At 44.0% G+C, this 26509-nt stretch overlaps 1 protein-coding gene across 1 annotated transcript; it reads left to right on the top strand.

The window, feature by feature from the left end:
• The first annotated feature begins 1123 nt into the window (after window positions 1-1123).
• On the top strand, window positions 1124-24440 carry LOC695159 (NBPF family member NBPF4). Its single transcript, XM_077952256.1, has 14 exons — window positions 1124-2815; window positions 4233-4332; window positions 5197-5411; window positions 6453-6525; window positions 7673-7884; window positions 9390-9441; window positions 10301-10440; window positions 11423-11474; window positions 12281-12450; window positions 13472-13523; window positions 14266-14438; window positions 17453-17662; window positions 20013-20227; window positions 23167-24440. The coding sequence occupies exons 1-13, from the start codon at window positions 2578-2580 to the stop codon at window positions 20216-20218; spliced, it is 1893 nt and encodes a 630-aa protein (XP_077808382.1). The 5' UTR covers window positions 1124-2577; the 3' UTR covers window positions 20219-20227; window positions 23167-24440.
• Window positions 24441-26509: the final 2069 nt, after the last annotated feature.

Raw genomic sequence — 26509 nt, 5'->3', positions numbered from 1 at the left:
CCTGGGACCTGGATCCATTTCAGGGAGCTTGAGAAGAGCCTGAATCACTGATGGAATTGTACTGTGCTTGGAGATGGTTCAACAGGATGAGGGTAAGTGCAGAAGCACGGCCAGGTCATACTGAGAGACAATGAGTGGCACTGATGGGGACAGACAAAGATGAAAAACAAAAGTTTGTGCTTCGACCTCAGAAACTCAAACCAATAACTAATTTACTCTTATAAGTAATAAGAAGCATTTTTCTATTTACATGAGAATTTAATCTCAAAACAGAAATCAGAAAAAATATTAAGTCCAGGGCGTAAAACCTAAATCATAGCTTATATTTATTCATTCTAAATAGAGCTAAGAGTAAAATCTTCTCCATAAAATATATATTGTGGTTATAACAAGGCAAAAGTCTTAATGAGAAGAGTGAATTAATTGCAGCCATGGGAAGATGCAAGTGTCATACTTCTCTTGTATATTCCAAAGTTCCAGTGAAATTCCAGGTAATAGAGGTTATTTCCCACGTTGTGAAAGCAAGATTGCAGACACTTCTGATTTTTGTCCCAGTGCTGAAGGAGGGCACACCTCTGTCCTGGAAAATGATACAGGGATGAATGCTCTTCCCATGACTCATTCTGGTCATTCTTCCAGCATCACAGAAACCAAAAAATAGGAATACGGCCAAATACATGATTTGCTATCCCTCTTCTTCAGGTTTCTTACCTGTGTCTTACGGAAAATAACATTGCCTTAAGGATTATGATGAAAATAAGATATCCAAGTATGTGTACAGTTTTGAACAAAATGCCTAGTATGAATTGGTGAATAAATAATTACGTGACTTTTTACTGAATTACATGGATTCTATAAATAATTACTGAATAGCTTTTGTGATTCCTTTTTTTGGCAGTGCTCAAAATTCATCCCTGTATGACCTCAAGTAAACCATGTAACGTTGTGAACCTGCAGTTTCATCATTTTTAAAATGAAGAAACTAGACAGATTTTCACTCTGACACAGAATGTCAAGTCTCTGAGACACCAGAGAATAGATAAATTTATAGCCTTTAATACCTCTCAAAGCACTGTCATTACACAGTGTAGTTGGAGGATGGTGCAGGCTGCTGAGAGGCGCACTTTCCAATGGGATTAATCCAGTCCTCCTCCCTTCGCTTCCACATGAATGTTGGGTAGCCCGTGGTCACACTTATCACAACTCAACTCAGGCAAGTTCAGCAGCCACACTTAGGAGATCTGGGCTACAGGACAAATTCCCAAGTCCTAGCCTCACAAAACCTAGTTGAGGATGGAAGCTGAGAAAGTGAGGAGGTGGTTCGGGGGAGCACGCTCCCCTACTCGTCCCTCTCATCTCAAACTCACCTTCTGCTGCACAGGAACACGGAGGATCACCAACCACCCCTGACTGTGAGCTTGATCTTGCCAGGTTCTGTTAGTGGAATGCAACCACACATCAACGGTGTTAGAGCAACTCAATATATACATATGTATATATCCAATAATATTCTCTGAGAAGCATTCAAGGCCGTGTTCTTTTCAATATATGGGAAAACCAAAAACAACAAAATATCCTCGGGTTTACAAGATTTCCCAAGATACATGGTCATACATGTTTTCAGGGGATATGTACAAATGATTTTGATCACTTAATACCTTGAAAAGAGCTCTTGTGGGACCAGAATGATATTTGTAAGTGACAAGTATGAAACGAGTGTTCAGTGACACTAAAAAACAAATCAACCTACACATAGAGGAAGAGCTATGGACATAGGGATGTGAAACTGGTCTTAAGTGTAATAAAAAGCCAAGATGCTGCCCCAGTAGGAGAAAAGAAATCAACATAACAATGGGATGCAGCAAGAGGAATACTGAGCCAGGAGAGAAAATATTTTCAAAAATGAATCATTCATTCACTTTTCAGTAGCTACAGAAAAAAATGCAGAAGACCCAGGGGATATCATGGCAGTCTAAAAGTCTGATATCTTTCACATATGGAAAAGCCTTAGGATCTGATTCAACTTAGAGAAGGTAGAGTGATTTTGTGACTACCACTAAGAAAATATAAGCTTTTGGGAAACTACCTCTACCTTGACGATTTTATACACACAAGGGATGAGCAATGAGGAATATGCTTAGATGTATTGGGAAAGAGGTGGGCCTGTAGCATTGTCACAAGGGTGCACTAACACTGAGAGTGACTGCTGAAGAAATGGTCCCCATCAGTGACCATCAGGTGAGACCAGGGCCCTAGTGTTTCAGCACATCCTGGGCAATTGGAATACAGGGCTCCTAAGATTCCATGACACCTCCACCTTCTAATTCTGTTATTGCAACTGCAGACCGTTACCTGGCACGCTGGCTGCTACCTCCCTCACTCTTGTCAGAGTCGGAGATACAGGCAGTGCATTCAGCTCTGAGCTCAGGCATCCTGGACCCTGTTTTTGTGGTTAAGGACTCTAAAGTGTTGTGGGGTGTTGATCAAGTTTCTCTCAACTGTAAGTTAACAATTCCAGTTATTGTCATCTCTCAGTCCTAATGAAACCTAACTGATTTCACTAGTTTTTGAGCCATCATGTGTTTGGGTTTCTTCTCCCCAGTCCCTGGCTCTACCTCTTCTGCCACAAACGTCAGCATGGTGGTATCTGCCGACCCTTTGTCCGGCGAGAGGGCAGAGATGAACATCCTAGAAATCAACAAGGAATTGCGCTCCCAGCTGGCAGAGAGCAATCAGCAGTTCCGAGACCTCAAAGAGAAATTCCTTATAACTCAAGCTACTACCTACTCCCTGGCCAACCAGCTAAAGAAATACAGTAAGTTCTATGTATAGATTCACCATCACAAAAGTGATGAATGACCACCTGTGGCCTCTGAGAAACTGAACGGTCTCTTCATCAAAATTAATGACATCCTTCCCATACCTCTAGGAAAATAGAAATGGATTTTTTAACTTCATGGTGTTAAGGATGGAAAACAGAGGCACAAAGTATTTAGCAACTTTTCCACATTTGCAGTCTGGTGTGCGGTGAGAGTAGAATTAAAATCCAACATATTGACTGCTGACACAGGCAACAGAACCACCTGTTTTTCTCAGCAATAGGCTAAATCATGTTTATGAGAATCCTCTCTGTACCATGTAAGATGCTGCAGACAGGTAACATCTAGTCTGTTGGTCTAAACGTCTGGGACTAATGAACTTCCATTCAGTACAAAATTCTTTGAGGCCCATTAGGCAAAGCTCTATTCTGGGCACCCTGGGGGAAACATAGTGACAATAAACAGCACCCGCTCTAAGGAGTTTAAAGAGGAGACTACTACTCATAGTAACTGCGGCAGCCATAAGTGACAGCATCAAGAGCAAGGAGTACCATGGTGAGAGGGAAGTCCTGCTTCCTGGGGCACAGGCTCTTATTCCTAAAGAGGAAGAAAGCTGGCACATAAGACATTGTGGAGGTAGCAGTGTAGTGTGCAGAGCAGGGACCCTGGGCTCCTGGGCTCCATCCAAGTTGCCTATCTTCTCTGTGCCTACGTTTCCTCATCTGTTCACTGGGTACTATAATAATACATACCCCAGAAAAGTGGTGCAATGACTTACATGATCCATTTCTTCTAAATCTTCTAGAACAGTTCTTGGCACAGAGAAAACACTCTCTATTAGTTCTTCATTCTACTGTGTTTAACTTAATTCAAAGTTTATTAGTATTTGGGCATATTTCTATTATAGCCTTTGGGTGTTATGCCTCATATTTTATGCAATTATATTCAGATACGATATTTTACATATTTGACATACTTGTGCTTGAAATTTCCAGTACCAGGGAAACCGTGAGTCCCATAGTGCTAAGGGTCTTCCCGACTGTGCAGGATATTATTACCTCATGCCCCAGCGCAGTGTTTTACAGGAGAGGCTGCAAGGCTTGGGAAAATGTCCCAAGATTCAGAGTCAGACCTCAGGGGCTGTGAATTCTGACTCTGCCTTGTTCCAGGTGAATCATCTTCTCAAGCTACTTGATGGGCCCTTGAGTTTCTTTCTTCCCATCTCTAAGTTGGGGAGTATCAGATAACAGAAAGTTGGGAGGTTGATAACTAAAGATGTGGAAATGCCTGCCTAGAGCCTGGTACTGGGGCTGCTTTCATCTTTTGGATGTATGCTGCCACCTGCCCTGTAGGCAGTGACCCCAGCTGCATGTCCAGCCTTGCACTGAGGCAGGCATGTCTGTCTTTTCTCAGAATGCGAAGAGTACAAGGACATCATAGACTCTGTGCTGAGGGATGAACAGCAATTCACGGAGAAGCTGGCAGAGAAGCTCAGGAAAGCTGAGGAGCTCGGGTGAGTAGGCCCCATTGGGGGCAGGCAGATGGGCAAGGGTGTGAATCTCCGAAGTGCAGCAACTCAGCTGGGAGAACTAAGAGCTAAGCTGGGCCAGGACAAGGGCAGGCATTTACATGGCAAGCACATGTCACACAAATATTTATAAAATTGAGAACAGTCATCTTAGTAAGTTATGGGTTGCAGTTATTTCTTGAACCTTGTTTTCTCTTTTTAAAACAAGGAATTGTTGAGGTGAAATTTGCATAACCAAAGTTATGCAAAAGAAAGCGAACCACCCAGCAGCATTTAGCACACTCAAAATGGTGTGTGATCACCACTCCATTTACTCTTAGTTAGAATCGCCTCCTGACTGACTGCCGCATGTCATTCGTTCAATCAGTATTGTGGTCTTGACCCTGTTATTTTTTTCTTCTTATATCTTAGCAATCCACTGCATTTGCACCTGGTCACATTTCTTTGCATGGCTTTAGCTCTATTTACTGCAAGATGCACTGTGTGAATTTCCATATAGAAATGTCTATGGCCAAAGTGAGGAACTGAAAAGAAATCCATTTGGAACTGATCTAGAAAGACACCGGCTTTTGTTTACAGAAAGAATAGATGAATGGAACATCATCGAGGATCTTACAGGAGCACTCTCTTACATAGAGGGAGCCTTAAAATACATATATATATACCTTAAAAATATATTTTTATTAATATTATTATTTTTCTCTTGGCCACAGGCATTTCTCCAAACATGTGCTGACCTTCTCCTTGGAGGTCTCCTTGAAGACATTCTGAAAGATATCTATATTGTAGTATTAAAACTGATCATTCATTCCTTTCTTTTATTAAATGTTCTCTACTATCTCACCTTAGGCAATATAAAGCCCTGGTTCACTCTCAGGCACGAGAGCTGACCCAGTTACGGGAGAAGTTACAGGAAGGGAGAGATGCCTCCCGCTCACTGAATCAGCATTTCAAGGCCCTCCTCACTCCTGATGACCTTGACAAGTTCCAGGGTCAGGACCTCCGAGAGCAGCTGGCTGAGGGGCACCGGCTGGCAGAGCGACTTCTCCACAAGCTCAGTCCAGGTGAGGTGGCCACGGGCCGTGATGACACACAGCCCTAGGCTTATGAAAGTCCTAAGACCTCCACACCTCCACAATGACCATTTTATGTATAGTGTATCTTTCCCGTAAACATTTGTGGCTGTGACATGACCAGAACTTCCTGGGTAAAAACAGAGATGGGAAACCCATTGGGCTGGAGGTCACAGTATTGCAAAGGTCTCCTCCTTTCTTGATGGAACATAGTCTTTGGAGCAAGACGCAGCATTTGTCCAGTTTTAAAGGACAGGAAGGAGGCTGTGACAGGAGGCAGCTTGTTAGAGTGAAAAGAGCCCAGCCTAAGAGTGAAGGTTCCCAGGCTCTATCTTCAACGACGTCCTTAGCAACTGTGGTCAACTGATTAATTTATCCTTCCTGGGTTTCTGTCTCTAAATCTGTAAAAGCAAACAAATTGTCTCTGGCATTCAAATATGGGAACACTTATGACTCTATTTCACATGAGATAAAGCCCCTTGCTGTGTGCTGTTGGAGAAGGTATTTGAAGTGCTGGCATTTGGTGGTAGGAAGTGGTTGAGGCTGAAGCACTCCCCATGGAGACAGTGTCCCTGGATAACACAGTATAAGCCACTTGGGGGGCACATGAAGTCCCTGATGTATGGAGTATTGTGGGACAAGGCTGTTTGTCCTGTTCTAAGAGAAAGATACAGGTTCTAAATGCGAGCTGTGACAGGACACACAGCCTGTGCCTGGGAATCACATCTGTGGGAGGACTGGGGAGACAGCTGCTGAAGTTCAGAGAGAGGCTGGACAAGCCTGCAGTGATGTTAAGAGGAAAAAGTCTTTTCAATATTTGGCCACATCTTGATGGTGACCCTGCAGATCAGAAATGCATTGCCTCATGGATTAGGAAACCATTCCAGGGCATTTTGTTAAAGATAAAACATGAGAGCTCTTGTACAGTCTGGTCTCATACATATAGATGTTTGTGTATCCGTGCACATAGGGCTCACTGTACTTGCATAGGTGAAGTAGGAAATATCTGAATGGACACTTCTGTATTTGCAGAGAATGATGAAGATGAGTATGAAGATGAGAAAGATGAGGAGATTGAGAAAGTACAGGAATCACCTGCTCCCAGGTAACACTGAATAATCAGGAGCGGGTAATGGGTGGTAAAACATGAAAAGGGTCTCAGAAAGAACACAAGGCGGGTGAAGGTAGTTACAGATTCCAGATGCAGGATAAGAAACCTGCAGAGTCCACTGATTTCATGCACTCACCCAGCAAGGAAATAGCCTGTTAACATGCTTGTCCATTGTCTTCATGGTACGCGTAAGCATGACCCTAGATGAACTCACAGCCCAAGGGACTTCCTGCACACACAGAGGAGACATGTTCTCCCCTGCAGTGAAAGCCAGGAGGAGGTGCAAAGCTGCTTTCTACACGGTTGTCTTTATGTTCTTTTAAGGAAAGATAAATGGCAGAGAGGCAACAAACAGAGGAATTAGGAAGTACCTAGCAAAGTTGAACACAAAGAAAAGTACCTAGACAAAGAATTTACATTTCATGTCACAATATTAAAATAAAAATAAATTTAGAAGGCACACCATCTCTGGAGTCTACAATGGCTCAAAGGCCTGTATTCCTGTGGCCACAGTAGGTTAACTACAACCCGGCTTAGACACACCGTGTGGCAGCTGTTTTTAGTCTGTGTGTGCTCTCAAGACTGTACCATACAGAGACAGCTGAGTCTCCATCCTCAGCTCCTACCTACCCAGTGCAATGATCACCAGCCACTGTTTCGTCTCTGGTTTTCTCTGCTCTGTTGCAGAGAGGAGAGGATTGTCTGTTCCTTTTTTTTTTTTTTTTTATGAGACGGAGTCTCACTGTGTCCCCTAGGCTGGAGTACAGTGGCGCGATCTCTGCTCACTGCGAGCTTCGCCTCCCGGGTTCACGCCATTCTCCTGCCTCAGCCTCCTGAGTAGCTGGGACTACAGGTGCCCACTACCGCACCCGGCTATATTTTTTGTATTTTTAATAGAGACGGGGTTTCACCGTGGTCTCAATCTCCTGACCTTGTGATCCGCCTGCCTCGGCCTCCCAAAGTGCTGGGATTACAGGCGTGAGCCACCGCGCCCGGCCTGTCTGTTCCATCTTAAAGGGAAACTCCCCTTTGCTTTCTGAGACCACTCTCTTATGCCTCCTGTCAAAACCAGTAGGACTTCCTGGGGTCCAATGCCTTTTGGTTTAATCTTCTGTCATTTCTATCCCACCGGGCACATCAGGGAGGTGCAGATGGCTGAAGGAAAGGAAGTCCCTCAGGACTCACTGGAGGAATGTGCTGTCACTTGTTCAAATAGTCACGACCCATCTGACTCCAACCAGCCTCACAGGAGCACCAAAATCACATCTGAGGAAGACAAAGTCGACTCTGCTCTGGTTGTAGAGAATGAACCCTCTCATGATGAAGAGAAGGAAGCTCTAAACATTCTCCCAGGTAGCCTCTCTATTCTTTGTCCCTCCTGCCTCTGTCTAGGCTGAGGAAGATCAATTCTGAGGACAGGCTGCATACATACATATTGGTTTGATTTACATACTAAGACAGAGCTGGGTGCAGTGGCTCATACCTGTAATCCCAGCACTTTGCAAGGTTTAGGTGGGTGGGTCACTTAAGTTCAGGAGTTCAAGACCAGCTTGGGAAATGTGGTGAAACCAATCTTTACACAGAATATGAAAAATTAGCCAGACATGGTGGTGCGTGCCTGTCATCGCAACTACCCGGCGGCTGATGGGGGGAGTCATCTGGACCCAGGAGGCAGAGACTGCAGTGAGTCATAATTGCACCACTGTACTCCAGCCTGAGTGACAGACAGAGATTCTGTCTCAAAAAAAAAAGAAAAAGAAATAGAGAGAGAGAGAAACAGAGAGAGAGAGAGAGAAAGAGAGAAAGAAAGAAAAGAAAGAAAGAAAGAAAAGAAAGAAAAGAAAGAAAAAAAGAAAGAAAGAAAGAAAGAAAGAAAGGAAAGAAAGAAAGAAAGGAAGAAAGGAAAGAGAGAGAAAGAAAGAAAAAAGGACAGAAGGAGAGAAAGGAAGGGAAGGGAGAGAAAAGAAAAGAAACTATGAGGGAATATTGCACACAGTTATCCGAGGGTCAGAGACCTTTCCTCTCCTCCTTGGCCCATGGCATCACTTTGTCTTCCTGGCCCCAATGTCAGCATGTTGGACCACAGGCAGGTGTGACAAAGTCATAGCCATCTGTGTACAGGAGGTTGCTGTCAGGCCTCCTGGCTCGGTTCCTATGACTCTTGTCACATGCAATAATGATTAGTGTCCCTCAACAATGTTCATGGAGTTTCTATGCCTGTCACAGGCCGCTGACAGTCTTGCCTGTGTATTTGGAGCTATTGTTTCTCTGCATTCACTGTTCTCAGCCCCAGGCTTAGTCTCCTTTAAATCAGCTTGTCCCAGCTAAGCAGCCACCTTGAAAGCAGGACATAAACACTTATACCTTTATCTTGCTTGTAGTTTCCCTAAACAAGGCTGGGCTCTGAGTTCTTCAAACCATGAGTGGCCAATGTTTCTGTGTAGTACCACAGATCCATTTTTATGCAGGGGTTGTTAGAATTTATCCATCAGTTCAGTCTCCTATATAAATTTCTCTAACCATTCATTGACCATGATATATGATGAGATAAATCAGTATTGCAACAACACTTCTGGAGAGTAGTTAGGGCAATTCTTGAATTCTTGTGAGAAAAGTTTTCTTTAACTGTTGGCACAGACTTAGATCAGAGGAGAGGTGATTGTTATCTACCAGATGAGGGAGATTTTGTTTCATGGGCCTGGAAAGGAGGCTCATCTACTTCTGACAAGACTTAATTTACGGTGCCTTACAACCTTCCTGTCAAAATGTCACATTCTTACACTGAAGATATTTGTGTCTTGTGCCATGACTGGGCACTGATTCCTTACTGTGACCTGCTCTTCTGAATTTGTTTACAGAAAATCAAAATGATCGTGAGGAAGAACAGGGGAATGTGCCAGTGCTCCCCAGGTAACTGTGGATTTGTGGGCTGTTAGTTCAGTAGTGACACCTGGACACCACGGATCCAGGGAAAATAGGAAGTGACGAATAGAATTGTCTCATCCATTCATCCAACTGCAAATTACCCCTTTTACAATGTTGTCTTATTGTGGTACTTGAATACCTTTCATTTCTTAATCCCGCTCAAGCATAGGAACAGACAATCAGTTGAGCCAGGTGAACTGACTAAACTCAGGGATTTCCTGATCTCACCTGTGGTCTCCCATGTGGTTAATCCAGAGCGAGATGCATATCTGCTTTCTCTCTGTTTTGTGTCAGCATGTTGGCAACTACTTAGTTGCAAGAGAGAAATTAAAAATAAAAATTTCGTATGATGTCAAAATTTGAAAAAGGGGGAACTTAAAAACACAGCATCTGTGTGTCTGGAATGCCTCAAGAGCTCTGTTCACTTAGATGCTGCATGTAAATGTCAACGCCATTTGTGTGAAGGAAGTGAAGGCCTGTGTTAGTTCTCTCTGCTGCAGGTCATGCTGCTAGTTTACAGGGAGAGTCTGGGTCTCCTGCAGCAGCTCCTTTGTGGCAAGTGCCCTGAGCACCTGCTGCTGGCATTTGCTCTGTCCCCAGGGCAGTCACATCCACCCCACATTTAGAAGGATGACTTTTCTCTCTTGGAGAGGCTCCCCCTTTGCTTTCTGTGACCACTCCCTTTGTGTCCCATCAAATCACATGACATGCTGTGGTGTTGAGTCTGTCTTGATCTAATCTGCTGTCGTTCCTATCCTACCCGGCTCATCAGGAGGGTGCAGGAGTCTGAGGAGAAGGGAGTCCTGCAGGACTTACTAGAGGAATGTGTTTTTTCTCATTCTAGACACCATGATATATCCAACTCTTACCTGCATCATGAAGTCACTTTCTTGGCACTGGATGAAGAGAAAGTTTGCTCTGTTCAGGATGTTGCCAGGGATTACTCCAATTCCAAATGGGATGAAGCCCCACTTGGCTTCCTAGGTAGGCTCCCTATTCTTTGCACCCCACAATCTGTCCATAATGACAGATTTCATACCTTCAGGAAGACAATATGCTTATACACTGGTAGAACCAGGCTCTAGAATTGAGTTTGAAAAAAGGCATCCTAGGAGTCAGTGTTTTGCTCCATCCTCCTCCACAACCACACATTGTCTTTCATCTTTGCCCCATTGTCAAATCACTGTACCCAAGGTTGACCTGACAAATTCATACCCACCTCTGCAGCCTGGGTGCAGGATGTATCCACCACTCCTCCTGATTTAGATTTAATCTGTCATCTCACATGAAATCTTCTAATTTTCCTTCTCAAATAACCTGAGTTTCTCTGCCTGTCCAAGGCCACTGGCAGCCTTATCTATATCCTTGGAGCTGTCATTACCCTCGTTCACTTCTCTCAGGCTAGACTCCCTCCCCTTTTAGCAGGCTTGTCTTAGCTAAGAGGTCTGTGAGTACCAGAACATGACACCACTATTAGATGTTGTATGTTTCTGAAAGGAGGCTGGGCCCTGGAACTCCCTGCCTCATGAAAGGCCTATGTTTCCATGTAGCGTTAGAGATTCATTTGATTTAATCTGTCCCTCTAAATGTACATTCTACAAAAACACCAACAACAGCTTATCTGAAGGAAACATACTGAATACTGCAGTAACCTGCTAGGAAGCATTTAAGTAGATCTCCAGGATCTGTTAGTAAATAGGATATGGTTAACATTTTGCTGTGACTCAGGACAGAAGGGACTGTGATGATGACCTGTCATATCAGGGAGATTTGCTCCATGGCTCAGGAAAGCAAACCTAGTGACTTTTCACAAGGCTCACCCTGAGGCCTCCTGGAAAGTTTCTCTCACAATAGCCTGTTATCACACCAAGTATATTTATGCCCCTAAGTAGGTTTGGACACAAGGTTGTGAATGTATAAATGTGATTAAGTTCATCTGACTGGTCTTCTCTTAATTTACTTGCAGAAAAGCAAAATAATCTTGAAGAGGTGAAAGGAAAACAAACAATTGATCCCAGGTAATTAAAGAAATTCAGGGGCTGTCTATTCAGGGGTGACACCTGTGGAACTCATATACACAGAAAACCAGAAAGTCCTGAATATCAGGACTTCAGCCAACCAGAAATGATCCTTTCTAACCATGTTTTACATTTTCATTGTGATCCTTGCATTGTTAGCCATTTCGTGTTAACTTCTCAGGTTCAGTACATAAAACCAGTTGATCCTGTGAAAAACTAATCAGTCCCAGCGATTTCCTTAAAGCAGCGATCCTCTTATGTTTTCAACCAGCCTGAGATGCATATCTGCTTTCTGCTAGTTTTGCATTAACACAATGCTAAGCATTTCTAGGCAAGGAAATTGAGTAGAAAAAAATTATTATACCACACATAATAATGAGAGAAGGACTTCATGGCATGAGAGTTTGGGGATATAATTATGCCTCAAATGCTATGTTTACTTGGCCCCTACACATAAAATTTAATACCATTTTTAAAAAAGGAATGAAGCTACCATTATGGAACAGGATATTCAGTGAGTCACAACTGTACCATACAGAGACACTCAGTCTCCTTCCTCAGAAAATCGTGATCTGGCCACTTTGCTGAGCTCCTGATGCTTCTCTCTCTCTCATCTCTCTTTCCCTCTGTCTGTATTGCAACCTACCCCATGGCAACCACACTGTGACCCACCGAGAAGAGGAGAATATTGAACTCTTTAATGGGCTGACCCATTTGATTTCTGCCATCACTGCCTCCTGCCTCACGTGAATCCAGCAGGGCTCTGAAACTCCTTGGATTAATCCTTACTCCTTCCTACCTTACAGGCTCAGCAGGGGACCACTGAGGGGGGACAAGCGTGAAGTCCCCCAGGAGTCACTGGATGGATGTTGCTTGACTCCTTCCATCCTTCCTGAACTACCTCACTCCTACCGCCCTTATGGGAGCACTTCGTACTGTTTTGAAGAAAAGCAAGTCAGCTTGGCTCTTGTAGACAGTGAGTACTCCATTGTGACCACAATAAATCTCCAATTGGTGTCCCAGGTAGACTCTGTAATCCTTGCACCCCTGGCTGGACAGAGATGTGTCATTGGGGTGGGCATGACTCACAGACACAGGATGTTTTGCATCAGAATCGAAAATCAAGTTGGAAGCACAGACATGGGGTGGGTCAGTGAGCTTTGCTCTCTTTCTCATCTCAGACCAGGCCTGTGTCACCCTGGGCCACTGTCACGACATTGACAAATTCAAACCAACCTACGCAGCACGTGCCCAACAGGTGTCGGTCAGGCCTCTTAATCTGAATAAGATTTGTCTTGCCAGCTATTGTGTTCCTTACAAGTTCCTTTCTGTAACCATGTCCTTTGAGATTCTATGCCTGCCCAAGGCCTGTGGCATCTTAGTCTACTTTTCCTTAAAGATATTACCCAAGTTTCAAAGAACCTAGCCTCATTATCTGTGTCTCTGATGTTAACCTGTTTTAGGTGAGCAGTACATTTGCTTTTGTTATGTGTCTAGAAACAAGACTGGGCCTTGTCACTCCTAGATGTCACAAACAACCAATGTCTCTTTGTAGTACCAAAGTTTCATTTTGATTCGAGGGTCTGTACGTTCTCTCCTTCATTCTAATTTCAGTGTCTAAAATCCTTGCAACCTTGAACAATGTGGGTATTTGATGACTGAAGGCTGAATATTGCAGTTTTCCTTCTAGAAAGCCATTGAAGTGTTTGCCTTGAATTGGTGTGAAAAATTTGCATAGCTATTTGCACAAAATCAGGACTGTTGATGTTGTGATAACGATCTATAACAACAGGGAGATTTCATTCCTAGGCTCAGGGAAGAAAACCAAAGCATCTCTCTCTTGACAGGACCTCAGGCCTCCTGGAATGTTTCTCTCACATTGTCTTGTTCTCCCACTGAGGAAACTGATGTTCCTATGTTAGGATTGCACAGTGGGCTGTTTGTGTGTGTAGGAGAACCTGCTTAATGTGTTTGTCTCTGTCTGAATTTATTTGCAGAAATTGAAAAGGATCAAGAGGAGCTAGAAGATCAAGACCCACCGTGCCCCAGGTAACTCTGAGGAATCAGGGACAGTTAATTCACTGTAGATATCTGGAGTCTCGGATGCAGGGAAAATCAGAGTGTGCAGAATATACCTGCTCCATCTGTTCAGCCAGCCATGAAATAGCCGTATTCATAAGGTTGACTCTTTTCATTGTACACCTATATTTGTATTTCTTCCTTATTAATTCATTTGAATTCTATTAATCTGCATTCAGTTAACTCTGTTGAACTGATCAGTCACAGACATTTTCTGCAGTTCCCTTTTCTGTCCTTTTTGCTTAAGTGAAGTTGAGCTGCACATCTGATGTCTGCCTCATTGGCATTACCATGTTTACAAGTATTTGACAGCAGAAAAGTGAATGAAAATAACTCTGTCATGCTACAATGTTGAGAGCAAGAGATGTTGAGGATACAGGAACTCTGTCTGGGAAGCCTCAAGAGCCTGTATTAATTTGGCTACTGATACTAATTTCAACAAAATGTATGCAAAAGTGCCCAATGCACTGTGTCCTGGCAGTTTCCCACAGGGATCACTCCATTACCTTCCTCCCCAGATCACTGCCTGCCCAGTGCACTGAGAGCCTGTCACACTCTGTTTCCTGCTCAAGACAGGGAATGATGGTTGTATCTCCCTGAGGGGACTGTACTTTGCTTCCTCTGGGCCTTCCTGAGGGCCTCCCTATAGAACCAGCTGGGCGCAGTGGTGTTGGTTCTCTCTGTTGTTTATCTTCTGTCATCTTTACCCCAGCTTGATCCAGGATCTGCCAGAGGTGAAGGAGCAGGAAATGCCAGAGGACTCCGTGGATGAAGTTTACTTCACTCCTTTAGTTCACCGTGACCTATCTGACTGCCACCAGCCTTATAGCAGCACCTTGTCCTCACTGGAGGATCAACTTGCCTGCTCTGCTCTGGATATAGCCTGTGAGTACTCCAGCCTGGAGGTCACAAAGCTCCACTGTCCTCCCAGGGAGCCTCTGTATGTTTTGTTTCTGCAACTCGTGCAGCTGAGACAGACCACCTCCGCAGGCAGGCCCTAGACACTGAGCCTGTTTTGAATTTGGCTCTTGGATGCAGTTTTCAGCATGGACATCCACTGGGTAGAACTTCCTCTTCTCCTGTCCCAAGTGACTCCTCTGTCACCTGGCTCCTTCTCACAAGAGCAGGCTGTGACTGTCAAAACAGGCCAGACAGGGGTGTGGTGAGGGCTTATGGCAAATTCTTGGCCACAGTATATTTATATAACAGACCCCCTTCTTTAAGATATGGCATCTCTGTTTTCTGAAATTATGTTGCAAACTATATGTCCTTATCTCTTCTCTGGCCATCCATCTATGCTGGGAGTTTTTCCCAACTATTTGGAGGCCTGTTTCATGATTCCTGTGTCCCAGGCTAGATTCTCTTCTTCAGGGATCCCCAGCCATAGGGCCATGGGCCGTTATGGGTCCATGACCTGTTAGGAACTGGGCCGCAGAGCAGGAAGTGAGCATTGGGAGAGCATTTCAGCCTGGATTCCACCTCCTGTCAGATCAGCGGGGGCATTAGATTCTCACAGGAGCTCGAATCCTATTGTGAAGTGCACATGCCAGGAATCTAGATTGTGCTTTCCTTATGAATCTAATGCCTGTTGATTTGTCACTGGCTCCCAGTGACTGTCACCCCAGATGACACCACCTAGTTGCAGGAAAACGAGCTTAGGGTTCCCACTGATTCTACATTACGGTGAGTTGTATAATTGTTTCATTATATATTACAATGTAATATTTATAGAAATAAAGTGCACAGTAAATGTAATGTACCTGAATCATCCCACAACCATTCCCCCTAACCTAGTCCCTGAAAAACTGTCTTCCATGAAACCAGACCCTGGTGCCAAAAAGGTTGGGGACTGTGGCTCTACTTCCTCCGAGGGGTCCTCCCTCCACTGACGCAGTCCAGTGTCCCTTCCTCTATGCGTGGCCAGGCTTGCATCCTCTGCAGAGCTCCAGTGGTTTTCTCCACGTGTGGGTTTCTAGTTTCAATCAAGTTTTGGGCTCAGTGCTATATGCTCATGAAAACCATCAACAACTAGTGTCCCTCATGAGGTTCTGGCGTAACCAATGAGCAAAGCAGAGTGGTTCCTGTCCCCACGACGTCCAGAAAACCCTTCCTCTGAGCAAGTGCCCCTTGAGGTAGCAGCTTCACAAGACGTGTAAAAACCAAATCCAGTTTTCATTTCTTCTTGCTCATTCTCTCTCTTTTTTTTAACTTCTATTCTGGGAATTTCATGTAGATTTTGGGGGGTTTTACCCATTACATTGTCTTCTTGTAAGAGCAAGTAACTCTGTGCTGTCCCTCAGTATATTGAATTATGTTGTAATGAAATTAGCAAAAATGCCAGGTGTCGTGATTCACGCCTGTAATTCCAGCACTTTGGGAGACCAAGGAGGTGATCGCCTGAGCTCAGGAGTTTGAGACCAGCATGGGTAACATGGTGAAACCCTGTCTCTACAAAAAAAATTAGTGGGGCATGGTGGTACACACCTGTAGTCCCAGCTTCTCGGGAGGCTGAGGTGGAAGGATCCCCTGAGCCTGGTTAGTTGAGGCTGCAGTGAGCCACGATTTCACCACTGCACTCCAGCCTGAGCAACAAAGTGAGACCCTGTGTCACTCTCTCACAAACACACACACACACACACACAGAAAGAAACTAGCAACAAAGATGTTGGCCTCTATTCTATTTTGGTCAGTAAGTGCCTTTCATACTGGGACCATCCCCATTCCCATTTTGCATTTCTCCCTGGGTTTCAAAAAAGCAAATACTTTTCTAGGATCACAGTGATTCATGAAACAATTAAAATACACACTGACCTTGCACCTGCTGTATGTCCTGCCCCTTTGCAAGCAAGCTCTGTCCTGCTATAACCCATTCAGGGTTCAAGGGACACTGCCAAGTGGGCAGTGGCATCTCCATGTTGGAGCTGAGGTCACTGAGGCATTTTTAAGAAAACAGAAAACCTTGCAGAGAATGAGGATGTGGAGAGGGGAGGAGAGAGAGGACCCCACAGCAACGTGGATCCAGTCCTGCAGGCCCTGTCTGTATCCTGAGCCCAACCTGGACTGGGGTAATGTCATTGGAAGTCTTTTCTTAGTCCACTCAGAATGTGTATTCCTCTCCCTGTGGAAATGGAAATAATCTGTTTAAGGGGTGCCACCCGAACGCCACTGGAGCAGTGGGTAATGTGAGGATCGTGTCCTCTGTTACCTTCCTAAGGAACCGCACATGCTAATCTGTGGCTCTTGTGGCCCCTGAATTTCTGGGAAGGGACTGGTCCCTCTCCTACATTGCCTCTGTCTGCTGACACCCACTATATGGCAATAGGATGGATATGTGTGGGCAGGGGGTCAAACCATTATGGGCAATGGGAAATTCAAAATGCCCCAGAACCCAGAAATTTTGCCTCACTTAGTGTTTGGTCTGTAGCATCCCAGCCCCCTTTCTCGTGGTTCTTTCTCAAACCCTCGCAGCTCTAACTCTTGGCCTGTTCTTACACCCCTGTGTGGGGAAAAAACAGCTCCGCCTCTCTTGCGAGCTGAGGGCTCTCTAGAACTTTCCCTCTAGACACAGGAAGGAGATGAATAATAACCGAATAATCGGGATGTTCTTGTTAGACAATCCAAAGCCCTCTGGGCTGCAGCAGAGGTTTTTCATTCAGGGACACCCCAGCCTGGGCCCCTACCCTGTCAGCGTCCCCAGACACAGACAGAAAAGGTGACGTCGCTTGCATTCAGGCACAGACAGGAAAGGTGATATCGCCTGCATTCACATGAGGTCTGTCTGTGTGGCGTGGGTCACTGGATGGCTTTACTGAGAGCAGGGACATTAGGGATGGGTGTTCTGGTCGTCTTAACAAAGGGAAAACTCAGGTTGTTCTTACCGAAGCCCCTTCTCCTTTCAGCTCCCACCAAGATGGCCTGTCCCCAAGGGACTTGGAGTGCAGACTTGAGCTACCACCTGTCAGAGGTGCAGGCTTCACAGGCACAGCTGGAGCCCAAATGTCTGCGACTACAGCTGGATCAAGGGAATGGCTTGGCCAGGCAGGGCCTTTCCTCTACCACTTGCAGCTTCTCAGCCAATGCTCATTCTGGGAACCAATGGCCCTTCCAAGGTAGGGAAGGAAACGGCGTCATGAAGATCTAATCCAGGTGTTGGCGGTCACGGTGCTGTGGGTGGAGGAGAGAATGGGACCACTCTGTGCTTCCTCAGGGTCAAGATGAAATTCATGATGCTCCAACCCAGTGAGATGAGCAAAGGTTCTGGGTTTGCCACTTTCTGCTTGTTGACTTTAGCTTAGGTTTTTGTGTTTTTGCTATTTACATCTCTGTTCCCTCATCTGAGATAGCTGAAAAATTACATCTACCTGCAATCTCTGTTGGGAATATTAATTATTATAATTTCCAAAGGGCCTGATTCCATAAGAATTGCCCCATAAACCTATGAATAGGTGTTATCTAATCCTTTTATCTTTCTGCTCAATTTACACTTAGATAGTGACTTCACGGATGATGTCTCCTCTGAGATAGAGCAGTTATGAAGATCTCTGCTTTCTAGGGCCCCTCTTCCTCTCCTTTCTCACACAGACTCTTCTGCCAGTTTTCTTCCTCTCCTTCCCCATCCCTCATGAAGCCAATTTTCCCCTATCAGGCACTTTCAGTAACAACCTATGAGGCACATTGAGTAACAGTGTAAATCCTGGGCCCACACTCAGTCTCCTGACATGTCCAGCTTCCTCTGCTTTTTTTCCTGCTTTTTTTTGAAATAAAAGGGACCATGGAAAGTGTTCACATTAGTGTCTTTTATGAAATTCCATTTAGTTTAAATTCTCCACTCATGTCCACGGCCATGTCCTCAGTTCCTGTCTCACAGGGATCCACTTCTGCTCAGATTTCCTTAAAACCCAGGGTCGTGTTCATTCTCACTCGCTTCCCACTCAGTATCTCCTCCTGGAGCCCCTGGGGATGCCTGGTGCTCATCTGTCAGGCGATGGCCTCGGCTGAGGAATGAGGGGACCCCTGTCCTCAGGAGGAGGGAGGGTTGGATGAGATAACGAGCACCATCTGGGCCCATGGAGAGGACACATGGAAGGCGCTCAGGGAGTGTCGGGGGATACGCAGTCCCTGACACGTCCCGGGATGACTTATTTAAACTGATTTCTTCCCACTGGACTCTCCTTTGCTTCTCTATGGATTCTCACACCCCCAGCCAAGACTCACCCCACTGGCTCAGACAAACTCCCTGTTGCTCACTTTCCCTGCAGTGCAGAGCCTGAACCAGGCACCAGGTAAGAGGACAGAGTGAATGCCTTTTGTTTCATTAATATTTTCCTTCACCTGGTGATTTCTCCTGCTGTCTACCAGGTCATTTGTTTCTTCCACACCTTTTCTTTCTCATTCTTCTCATGTCTCTAATTTTTTTCCCTATTTCATTGGACCAGAATAGTGATGATACTGTTACATTCAATCTCTCCCAAATCCCTATATAATATTTTTCCTTTAAAATAACATGTACAGGCCAGGCGTGGTGGCTCATGCCTGTAATCCCAGCACTTTGGGAGGCCGAGGCAGGCAGATCACGAGGTCAGGAGATCAAGACCATCCTGGCAAACACTGTGAAACCCTGTTTCTACAAAAAATACAAAAAAAAAAAAAAAAAATTAACCCGGCGTGGTGGCGGGTGCCTGTAGTCCCAGCTTTTCAGGAGGCTGAGGCAGGAGAATGGCATGACCCGGGAGGCAGAGGAGCTTGCAGTGAGCAGAGATCACGCCACTGCACTCCAGTCTGGGTGACAGAGCAAGACTCGGTCTCAAAAAAAAAAAAATTAAAAAAATTAAAAAGTAAAATAACATAATATGTACAGATATATGCATTTATGTCATTTGTCCCATTATGTGTGACTATGTATATCTGGTGTGTATACCTCATAGGGTGTATATATATGCAGTAGATCATATAATGATGCAACTTTTGTAAATTCTCTAGGTTTAGTCTTCCTGATTCTTTCCTCCCATCAGCTGCTGTCACCTCTGTCTGGTCTCACCTCTGTGCCACATGGGCTGCCACCCTGCCAGGCCCTTTCATTCCCATCTCCTGTGTGAACCCAGCTCTGATTTAACTTTGATTTTTGTAATCTCTGCTCTCCCCAAAGCATAGCCTACATAGAGTATTATTTCCTTGGCTTTATATTATCTACCTGGAAGCTATTTGTGTTTCTTAATCCTGTGTTTCTTATTGATGTAAATTGGCAGTGCCTTTGGCTCCAGGCAATCTTGTCATTACTGAGTAATGTAGGAAAGATCAACAAAAAAGAAAATTTTAAAGTGACTCTACTGGCTTCCCCTTACCCGTTGGACGTTCTTGTCCAAGACCCCCTTCTTGATTTGATGTCCTCTGGGTGGAAGAGAAAGTCACAATTAGGTCATGGATGCCAGTGAATCCCACTGACTGTGTTTTTATTTTCAGAGCTGGTTTTAGAGCCCTCCCTGGGGATGAAGAACCCTCCCCAGCTGGACGATGATGCACTTAAAGGCTCAGCAGACAACACACAAGGGCATCAAGTCATTGGCCAGATTCACGCCTCCAGTGTCCTGAAACCAAAGATCATCAAACGAAAATTCTCATTCAGCAAGTGGAGACTGGCATGCAGATTCCCTGGCCTGCAAGCTTAGAGTGCAGAGGTAATCACATCTATGGCGGATAGCTGCACTCACTTCTTATTTCTCTGTCTATTATTGACAGCTCATTCTCCTACTGCTTTTTCTCTTCCATTTGTTCTAACAGCTGCTGTAACCTCTGTCTGGTGTTACCTCTGTGTCCCATGGGCTCCCACCCTGACAGGCCCTTTCTGTCCCCATATCCTCTTTGCTCTCTGAACTGTGCTCTATTCCTTCTTCTAGTGTCTTGACAGCCCCTCTCATGGCCACAGGAGAGCCAGGCCTCCTTGTCCTCAACCAAGTGCATAGGTTAAGCTGCTGAACACAGGAATATTTGCCTGGAATCACACACTCTCTTGGGAAATTTAACTTTCCTCTCTGCATCCCAACTCCATTGCCTCTTTCTGCAGAAATCATTGCTTCAATACATCATTTACACATAGATTTTCCTCTTGAGTCTTCTTCTGAGCAACCCAACTGAGTCAACTCTTAATCATCATTTGTTCTTCTGAATGAGCAGTGTTAAAACTAAGCACAAAGAGCCCCACTTAGGAAACTAAATTAGAACCGGGGTCACAGGTGGGGGTTCCCCACTGGCCTGGAGTCAGGTTTGTCTTCAGCCCAAGATGTGCAGCCTAGTGTCAATGTGGATGGGGTTGCCAGGGTCTCAGTGTTCTCACCTCATGGACTCACTTGAGCTGATGTTAACTGGAGAACATTTATGACATTCTAAAGGGACATCACTCCAAAAGTACATGCACAGGGCAGGACTTCAAAACCATCATGAGGTTCATCGTTCCAACCTCTCTCCTTTTTATTCTCATTTCCACTTCTACAAGTCCAGTGAAGGGTCTAAAATGCAAGTCAGATGAATCTTGAGGCCAGAGTATATGAGAGAGCATTTTATGAATTAACTTTGAGAAAAGTGACTCCAGGACCAGCTTAATGCATACACAAGATGACAGACAAAAATCTGTCTATAGGACAATCTTTGCTTTGGCCCAGCCCAGTTGATAAGAGAGAGATTGAACTGAAATTGTCAGGGAGAAGGCTACAATACATAGAACCACTGGGAACAAAGCCAATCATGAGAGAAATGGGGAAAGGAAAGCAAATGATGAGAAACTGGGCTGGTCCATTTAATATCTCTAAATCCTGCTTCCATGTAATAAGCACCTGCTGAGGTTTCCATTAAGATGAATGCCTTGAACTCACACCTCGAGATTCTCACTTACATGGCCTGGGGTGTGGTTTGAGCATCTGTAGTTTTAAAATGCTCCCATGTGATTCTAATATGTGGCTAAAGGTGACAAGGACCCCTGGTGTACCGTGACCTCAGGTTACCAACATGGAAGTGTCGCATACGTGTGGCTACTCCACAGAAAAGGCTGAGTATCCATCAGTCTTTGATGGGATCTGTATTTCCCTCTCAATAGTACTGTTTGTATAGCATAGAAAAAATCAATAAGACGAACAAGAAAATTAATAGATTAGACTTTTAGCCTCTGCTTGAAGCACACTTGCTCAGTTTTGAATAAAAGATAAGAAATAGTCATTATATTAACACCTAATGTATTGAAATAATACCTCCCATATTACATATAGTGGAATTTAGTATTTTTTCTTTTTTCTTTTTTTTTGCATTTTAAAGGAAAACTTCCACTTTACATTTCCCCACACCCATTTTATAGCCCACTCATGCGCTCACCACTGCAATGTGAAAATTTTACTTTTGGTCAATTATTGTCCTTCTGCAAAATCGCCAAAGAGAACTCATCAGTCTCACTATCCTGAAGAGAATACAGTAACACAGTAAGACTGAAATTCTGCAAGAGACTGTGTATGAATACTTCTTCATACCTCTCTTCACACTGGCATAAAATATTAAAAAGAAACCTTTCCCAAAATGTACTAGGGGAAAACAGTAAGTGGGAGGGGAGAATGTAGTAAAACAAAAACTAATCCATTTCACTTTGTACTTCAGAGTTTTCTTGCTCTAGATATTGAGAATATTTCTAGAAATGCCTTAAGGTGGAACCAGATGTGAAATCAATTTCAGGGCATTAAGGAAAATATGTTGGGCCGTGGTTACAGTCCCCGCTCTCTCTTTGCTAACACCATTTTGAGTCGCTTTTTAAAAATTCCCGTTCTTTCCTGATCCCCTTTGGACAAATACTTATAATTATCTTCTTTTTTTTTTTTTTAACTAGCCAAAGAAGCAGCAGCAACATCATATTTATTTGTAAAACTTTATTGCCGTCCTAACCAAGGTGACCCAACCGTCTCTCATGACTGTTGAGACCTCCAGATTGGAGCCTTTCCTCTTGCTTTCTCCAATCTTTGTTGAAACGGCCTTAGTGGGTGGATTCTAATTCCTGGGTTGTCAATAGCAAGTCATGTGGCCTTAGTTCAATCTTACCCCTGTGGCATCACTACTTCTCTGTCGTAAAAGATGGACCTGGATGTGATGTTGTCTGAGGTTCCTGCTGCTTCTCCCATCCCATGGCCCTCCCATTCCGCCCTAGAAGACTAGGACATGGAGTTGTAAGGTGGTGGGGTTCTCTGCAAAGGGTCCTCTCCTCCTGCTCCCCTCTGTTTCTGGGCAGGCATGATGGATGCTGAGCACATCCTCACTGGGAGGAAAAGCCATCACTCTGCTCCAGACAGAGGGGATCAGGAGGAAAAGGGCTGATGTTCCCCACTGCTGGTTGTGCATAGGTGGGGTCCTTATATCCTGCACCCCAGGCTGACTGGAAGTTCAGGGAAGTTCAGGAGTGTTTTTTTCTCGCTTGTGGATGGTGCTTCACCCTTCAGTAAACCCACGGCCCACGCTTCAGCTCATCCTCCTGGCAGGTGATCCTTTTGCCCCTGATATATCACTACCTAGCAATCCGTCCAGACTCAGCCATCAGGAGGACCTGACAAAAATGCTCATTTGATTTTTTTCTCTCTCTCCCCTACAGATACCAAATACTGCTGGAAGGATGCAAAGGGTGAAAGGATGTCACAAAAAGTAGCTTTTCCACTTGATGAAAACAACTAAAACAGCAAAGAAAGTTCAAATCAAAACACAATACTGCAGGGGTCCTTCACTGAGGATTGAATTTTAGACACAGAATACTCTTGATGGTTTCAACCCACTATGCTCCTTTGATTTGAGAAGCCACAGTCCATCCCCCTCCAATTGTAATCAATGCCTAGGGAGACCAATGCCCAGATGGACAAACAGCATTCACGGGCCTTAGCCCTGCTCCTCTCAATTCCCATCGTGTAGAGAACAGGAGTCAGGAGCCGCTGGCAGGAGACAGCACGTCAGCCGGAACTCTGCAAGGGCAGAGTATGAACAATGCCATGTTCTTGCTGAAAACGCTTAGCCTGAGTTTCACAGGAGGTAACCCTCAGACAACTGCAGAATGTAGAACATTGAACAAGACAACTGACCTGTCCCCTTCAAACAGTCCATGTCACCACCAAGAACACAACAAAAACAAGAAGAGACAATTTGGGCTCAAAAAGACTAAAAAGGCTATGTAGTTTGTGCTTTTTTAGTCATTTTGAACCCAAAACATCTCTTCCTCTTTTTGTTGTCATTGATGGTGATCACATGGAATGTTTGTAGAGGACAGGTCGACTGTGTGGCTCAATGGTCTACATTCTGAAGTTATCTGAAAATGTCCTCATGATTAAATTCAGCCTAAACATTTTGCCAGGAACTCTGCAGAGTCCATGCTGTGAGCTTCCTACCTCAGTCCATCTGCAGGCAGAGAAGGCCCAGTGTGTCCATCCCCATTGTTGTGATACTAGGATGGTCACTTGGTAAAGGAGGTGTCTAGGAGCTCTGTCCCTTGTAAAGTCATCTTGGTTATAATTAATTTGGAAAGTGGTTTGAAACAGTATCAACATCCTGTATTCTAACAATCTTCCTCTGAGTATTTTATCATCGATTAACCACCCCTGCCTGTGTCAGTTATTATATTTATGTCTGTACTTTGAAAATTTTCTATCTCAAAATCTTACTTTAGACTTGCTTTTGCTGGCATTCTTCATAAGAAAAAATATTCCCTGCCCAAATTTTAACTTTCATCCAAAATTAATTTTAATTCTTTTTGCTGGCATTCTGTTGTGATAAAGAAGATTCTCTGCCCCAATTTTAACTTGCATCCAAAATTAATTATAGTCCATCAGTTAAAATGTTTAAGTTTTAAATCTCTTCCATTAAAACATTTTTTGCTTCTCACTCTGGACTACTGGATTTTTTATGGATAATGTTTTAAGCTTTATTATGATTGATTTTGGTGTATAAGAATTTAGATTAATTTAAAAAGTCTTATTTCTCTGTTTATATTCTAAACTCTTCCATGTTTTAGTCTATGTTTACCATACATGGTAGAATGTATTTACTGTATTTCTATGTTGATGTTTTCTTTTTGTGTTTGTGTATGTGTGTGTGCTTTTTGTTTTATAGGAAGAGTTGGACAGCTCCCGTTTAACATTGTACTGAAAAGGTTTTTAATTGCCCAGTAGCAGGGTTCTGATGCACCAGGTCTCAGGCCTCATCTGTGTTTCTCCACACTGGCTTTCTGAGGAAGCCTTTACCTGTGTTTTGTCATTAACAGGACTTCGCTGCTGTGCTGGCCTCTGTTTGCCTGGTGTTTCCTCTCCCTCTGCTGTTATGTGGCTCCCAGACCTGGCTAAATAAAATTACCTGGGGCCCAGAGTTCCCTAGCCCTGGTTGGGGGCAGGATTATGGGTGGTATTTCTGACTCTGTGTTAATCCCCAGGGCTTTGAAGTGTCTGTGGAGAAATTCAGCTATTATTCTATCCTACTTCTCCAAATGCAGAACTTTAACAGTATAAATAAGGAGACAGAATCCTACACTACAACATCCCCATAATCACTGGCCAGCTTCAAGAATTATCATTGAATGGCTGAGCCTTACAAAATGCAATCCTTCTTACTTACCTAGGAAGTGTGTGTGTGTGTGTATATATGTATATATTAATATATATTTATGTATATGTATATGGTGTGTGTGTGTGTGTGTGTTTGTGGGGGGTGTGTGTGTATACAGACACTTTGGACATGAGATTCTGGAGGCTGAAATTTCCAAGACAGAAAGGCAGATACCCGGGAAAGTATTTCCTTCTCATTAGGCCTTTTACTTCTCCTCTGGCCTTTGGTTGATTGGATGAGGCCCACTGACTTTATGGAGGGCAATCTGCTTCACATAGACTGCCTATTCCAGTGTTAATGTCATCCAGATCCCCCTCCAGTACACACACAGAATAACATAGGAACAAATGTCCTGGCACCCTGGGCCTCGGTCACAGGGACACACACAATTAACCATCACACAAGTTCTTTGTCATATTAGTGATTCTCATATTTTTCTCCCAGTCTGTGGCATGTCTTTTTAATCTATGAATAGTGTCTTGTGCTGACCAAGAATTTTTAATTTGTATAAAGTTGAATTCATCAATGATTTCCTTAATCGTTTTGTTGATGTGATAACTAAGAATACTTAGCCTAACTCCACATCATGAAGAGTTTCTCTTATGTTTTCTGGTGTAATTTCTCTAGTTTTTCAGTTTACATTTAGTTCTGTAATTAATTTTGATTTAATTGTGATGCCAGTATGGAGGTTTAAGTGGATTTTTTAAATCTTTATTTAGTTTTTTCCTTCAACTTTTAAATTGTGGGGTACATGTACAGGATGTGCAGGTTTGTTGCATAGGTAAACATGTGCCATGCGGTTTGCTGCAGAGATCATCTCATCACCTAGCTATTAACCACGACATCTGTTAGCTACTCTTCCTGATGCTCTCCCTCCCCCCAACTCCCACCCCTCACTTCTGACAGGCCCCAGTGTGTGTTGTTTTCCCATGTGTCCATGTGTTCTCATCATTCAGCTACCACTTATAATTAAGACCATGTGGCGCTTGGTTTTCTGTTCTTGCCTTAGTGTGCTGAGGATAATGGCTTCTAACTTCAACCATGTCCCTGCAAAAGACATGATCTCATTCCTTTTTATGGCTGCAGAGTATTCCATGGTGTATATATACCATATTTTCTTTATTCAGTCTATCATTGATGGTCAATGAAAGTCATAAATCCCTAATATCACAGAAACACAGTGTATCCTAAGGACAAGATACATGAATAAACCTACACCAAGGAACACTGTACTCACATTAATCAAAACCAGTGATGAACAGAAAATCCTAAGAGGAATAAAAGGAGAAAAAGCACATTACATACAGAGGACTAAATGAAATGACGACATTCTATTTCTTATCACAAACATT

Source organism: Macaca mulatta, chromosome 1 (assembly GCF_049350105.2).
Source record: "Macaca mulatta isolate MMU2019108-1 chromosome 1, T2T-MMU8v2.0, whole genome shotgun sequence".
NCBI classification, from domain to species: domain Eukaryota; kingdom Metazoa; phylum Chordata; class Mammalia; order Primates; family Cercopithecidae; genus Macaca; species Macaca mulatta.
The sequence above is the reverse complement of the archived record's forward strand: the minus strand, read 5'-3'. Positions and strand labels throughout refer to the sequence as shown.

Excerpts from the sequence above, each read along its gene's own strand:
- LOC695159 (XM_077952256.1), top strand. The coding sequence starts at position 2,578 with ATGTGTTTGGGTTTCTTCTCCCCAGTCCCTGGCTCTACCTCTTCTGCC. Across the intron at positions 12,451-13,471 it reads CAGCTTGGCTCTTGTAGACA|AAATTGAAAAGGATCAAGAG; the intron begins GTGAGTACTCCA and ends ATTTATTTGCAG. Across the intron at positions 14,439-17,452 it reads CTCTGCTCTGGATATAGCCT|CTCCCACCAAGATGGCCTGT; the intron begins GTGAGTACTCCA and ends TTCTCCTTTCAG.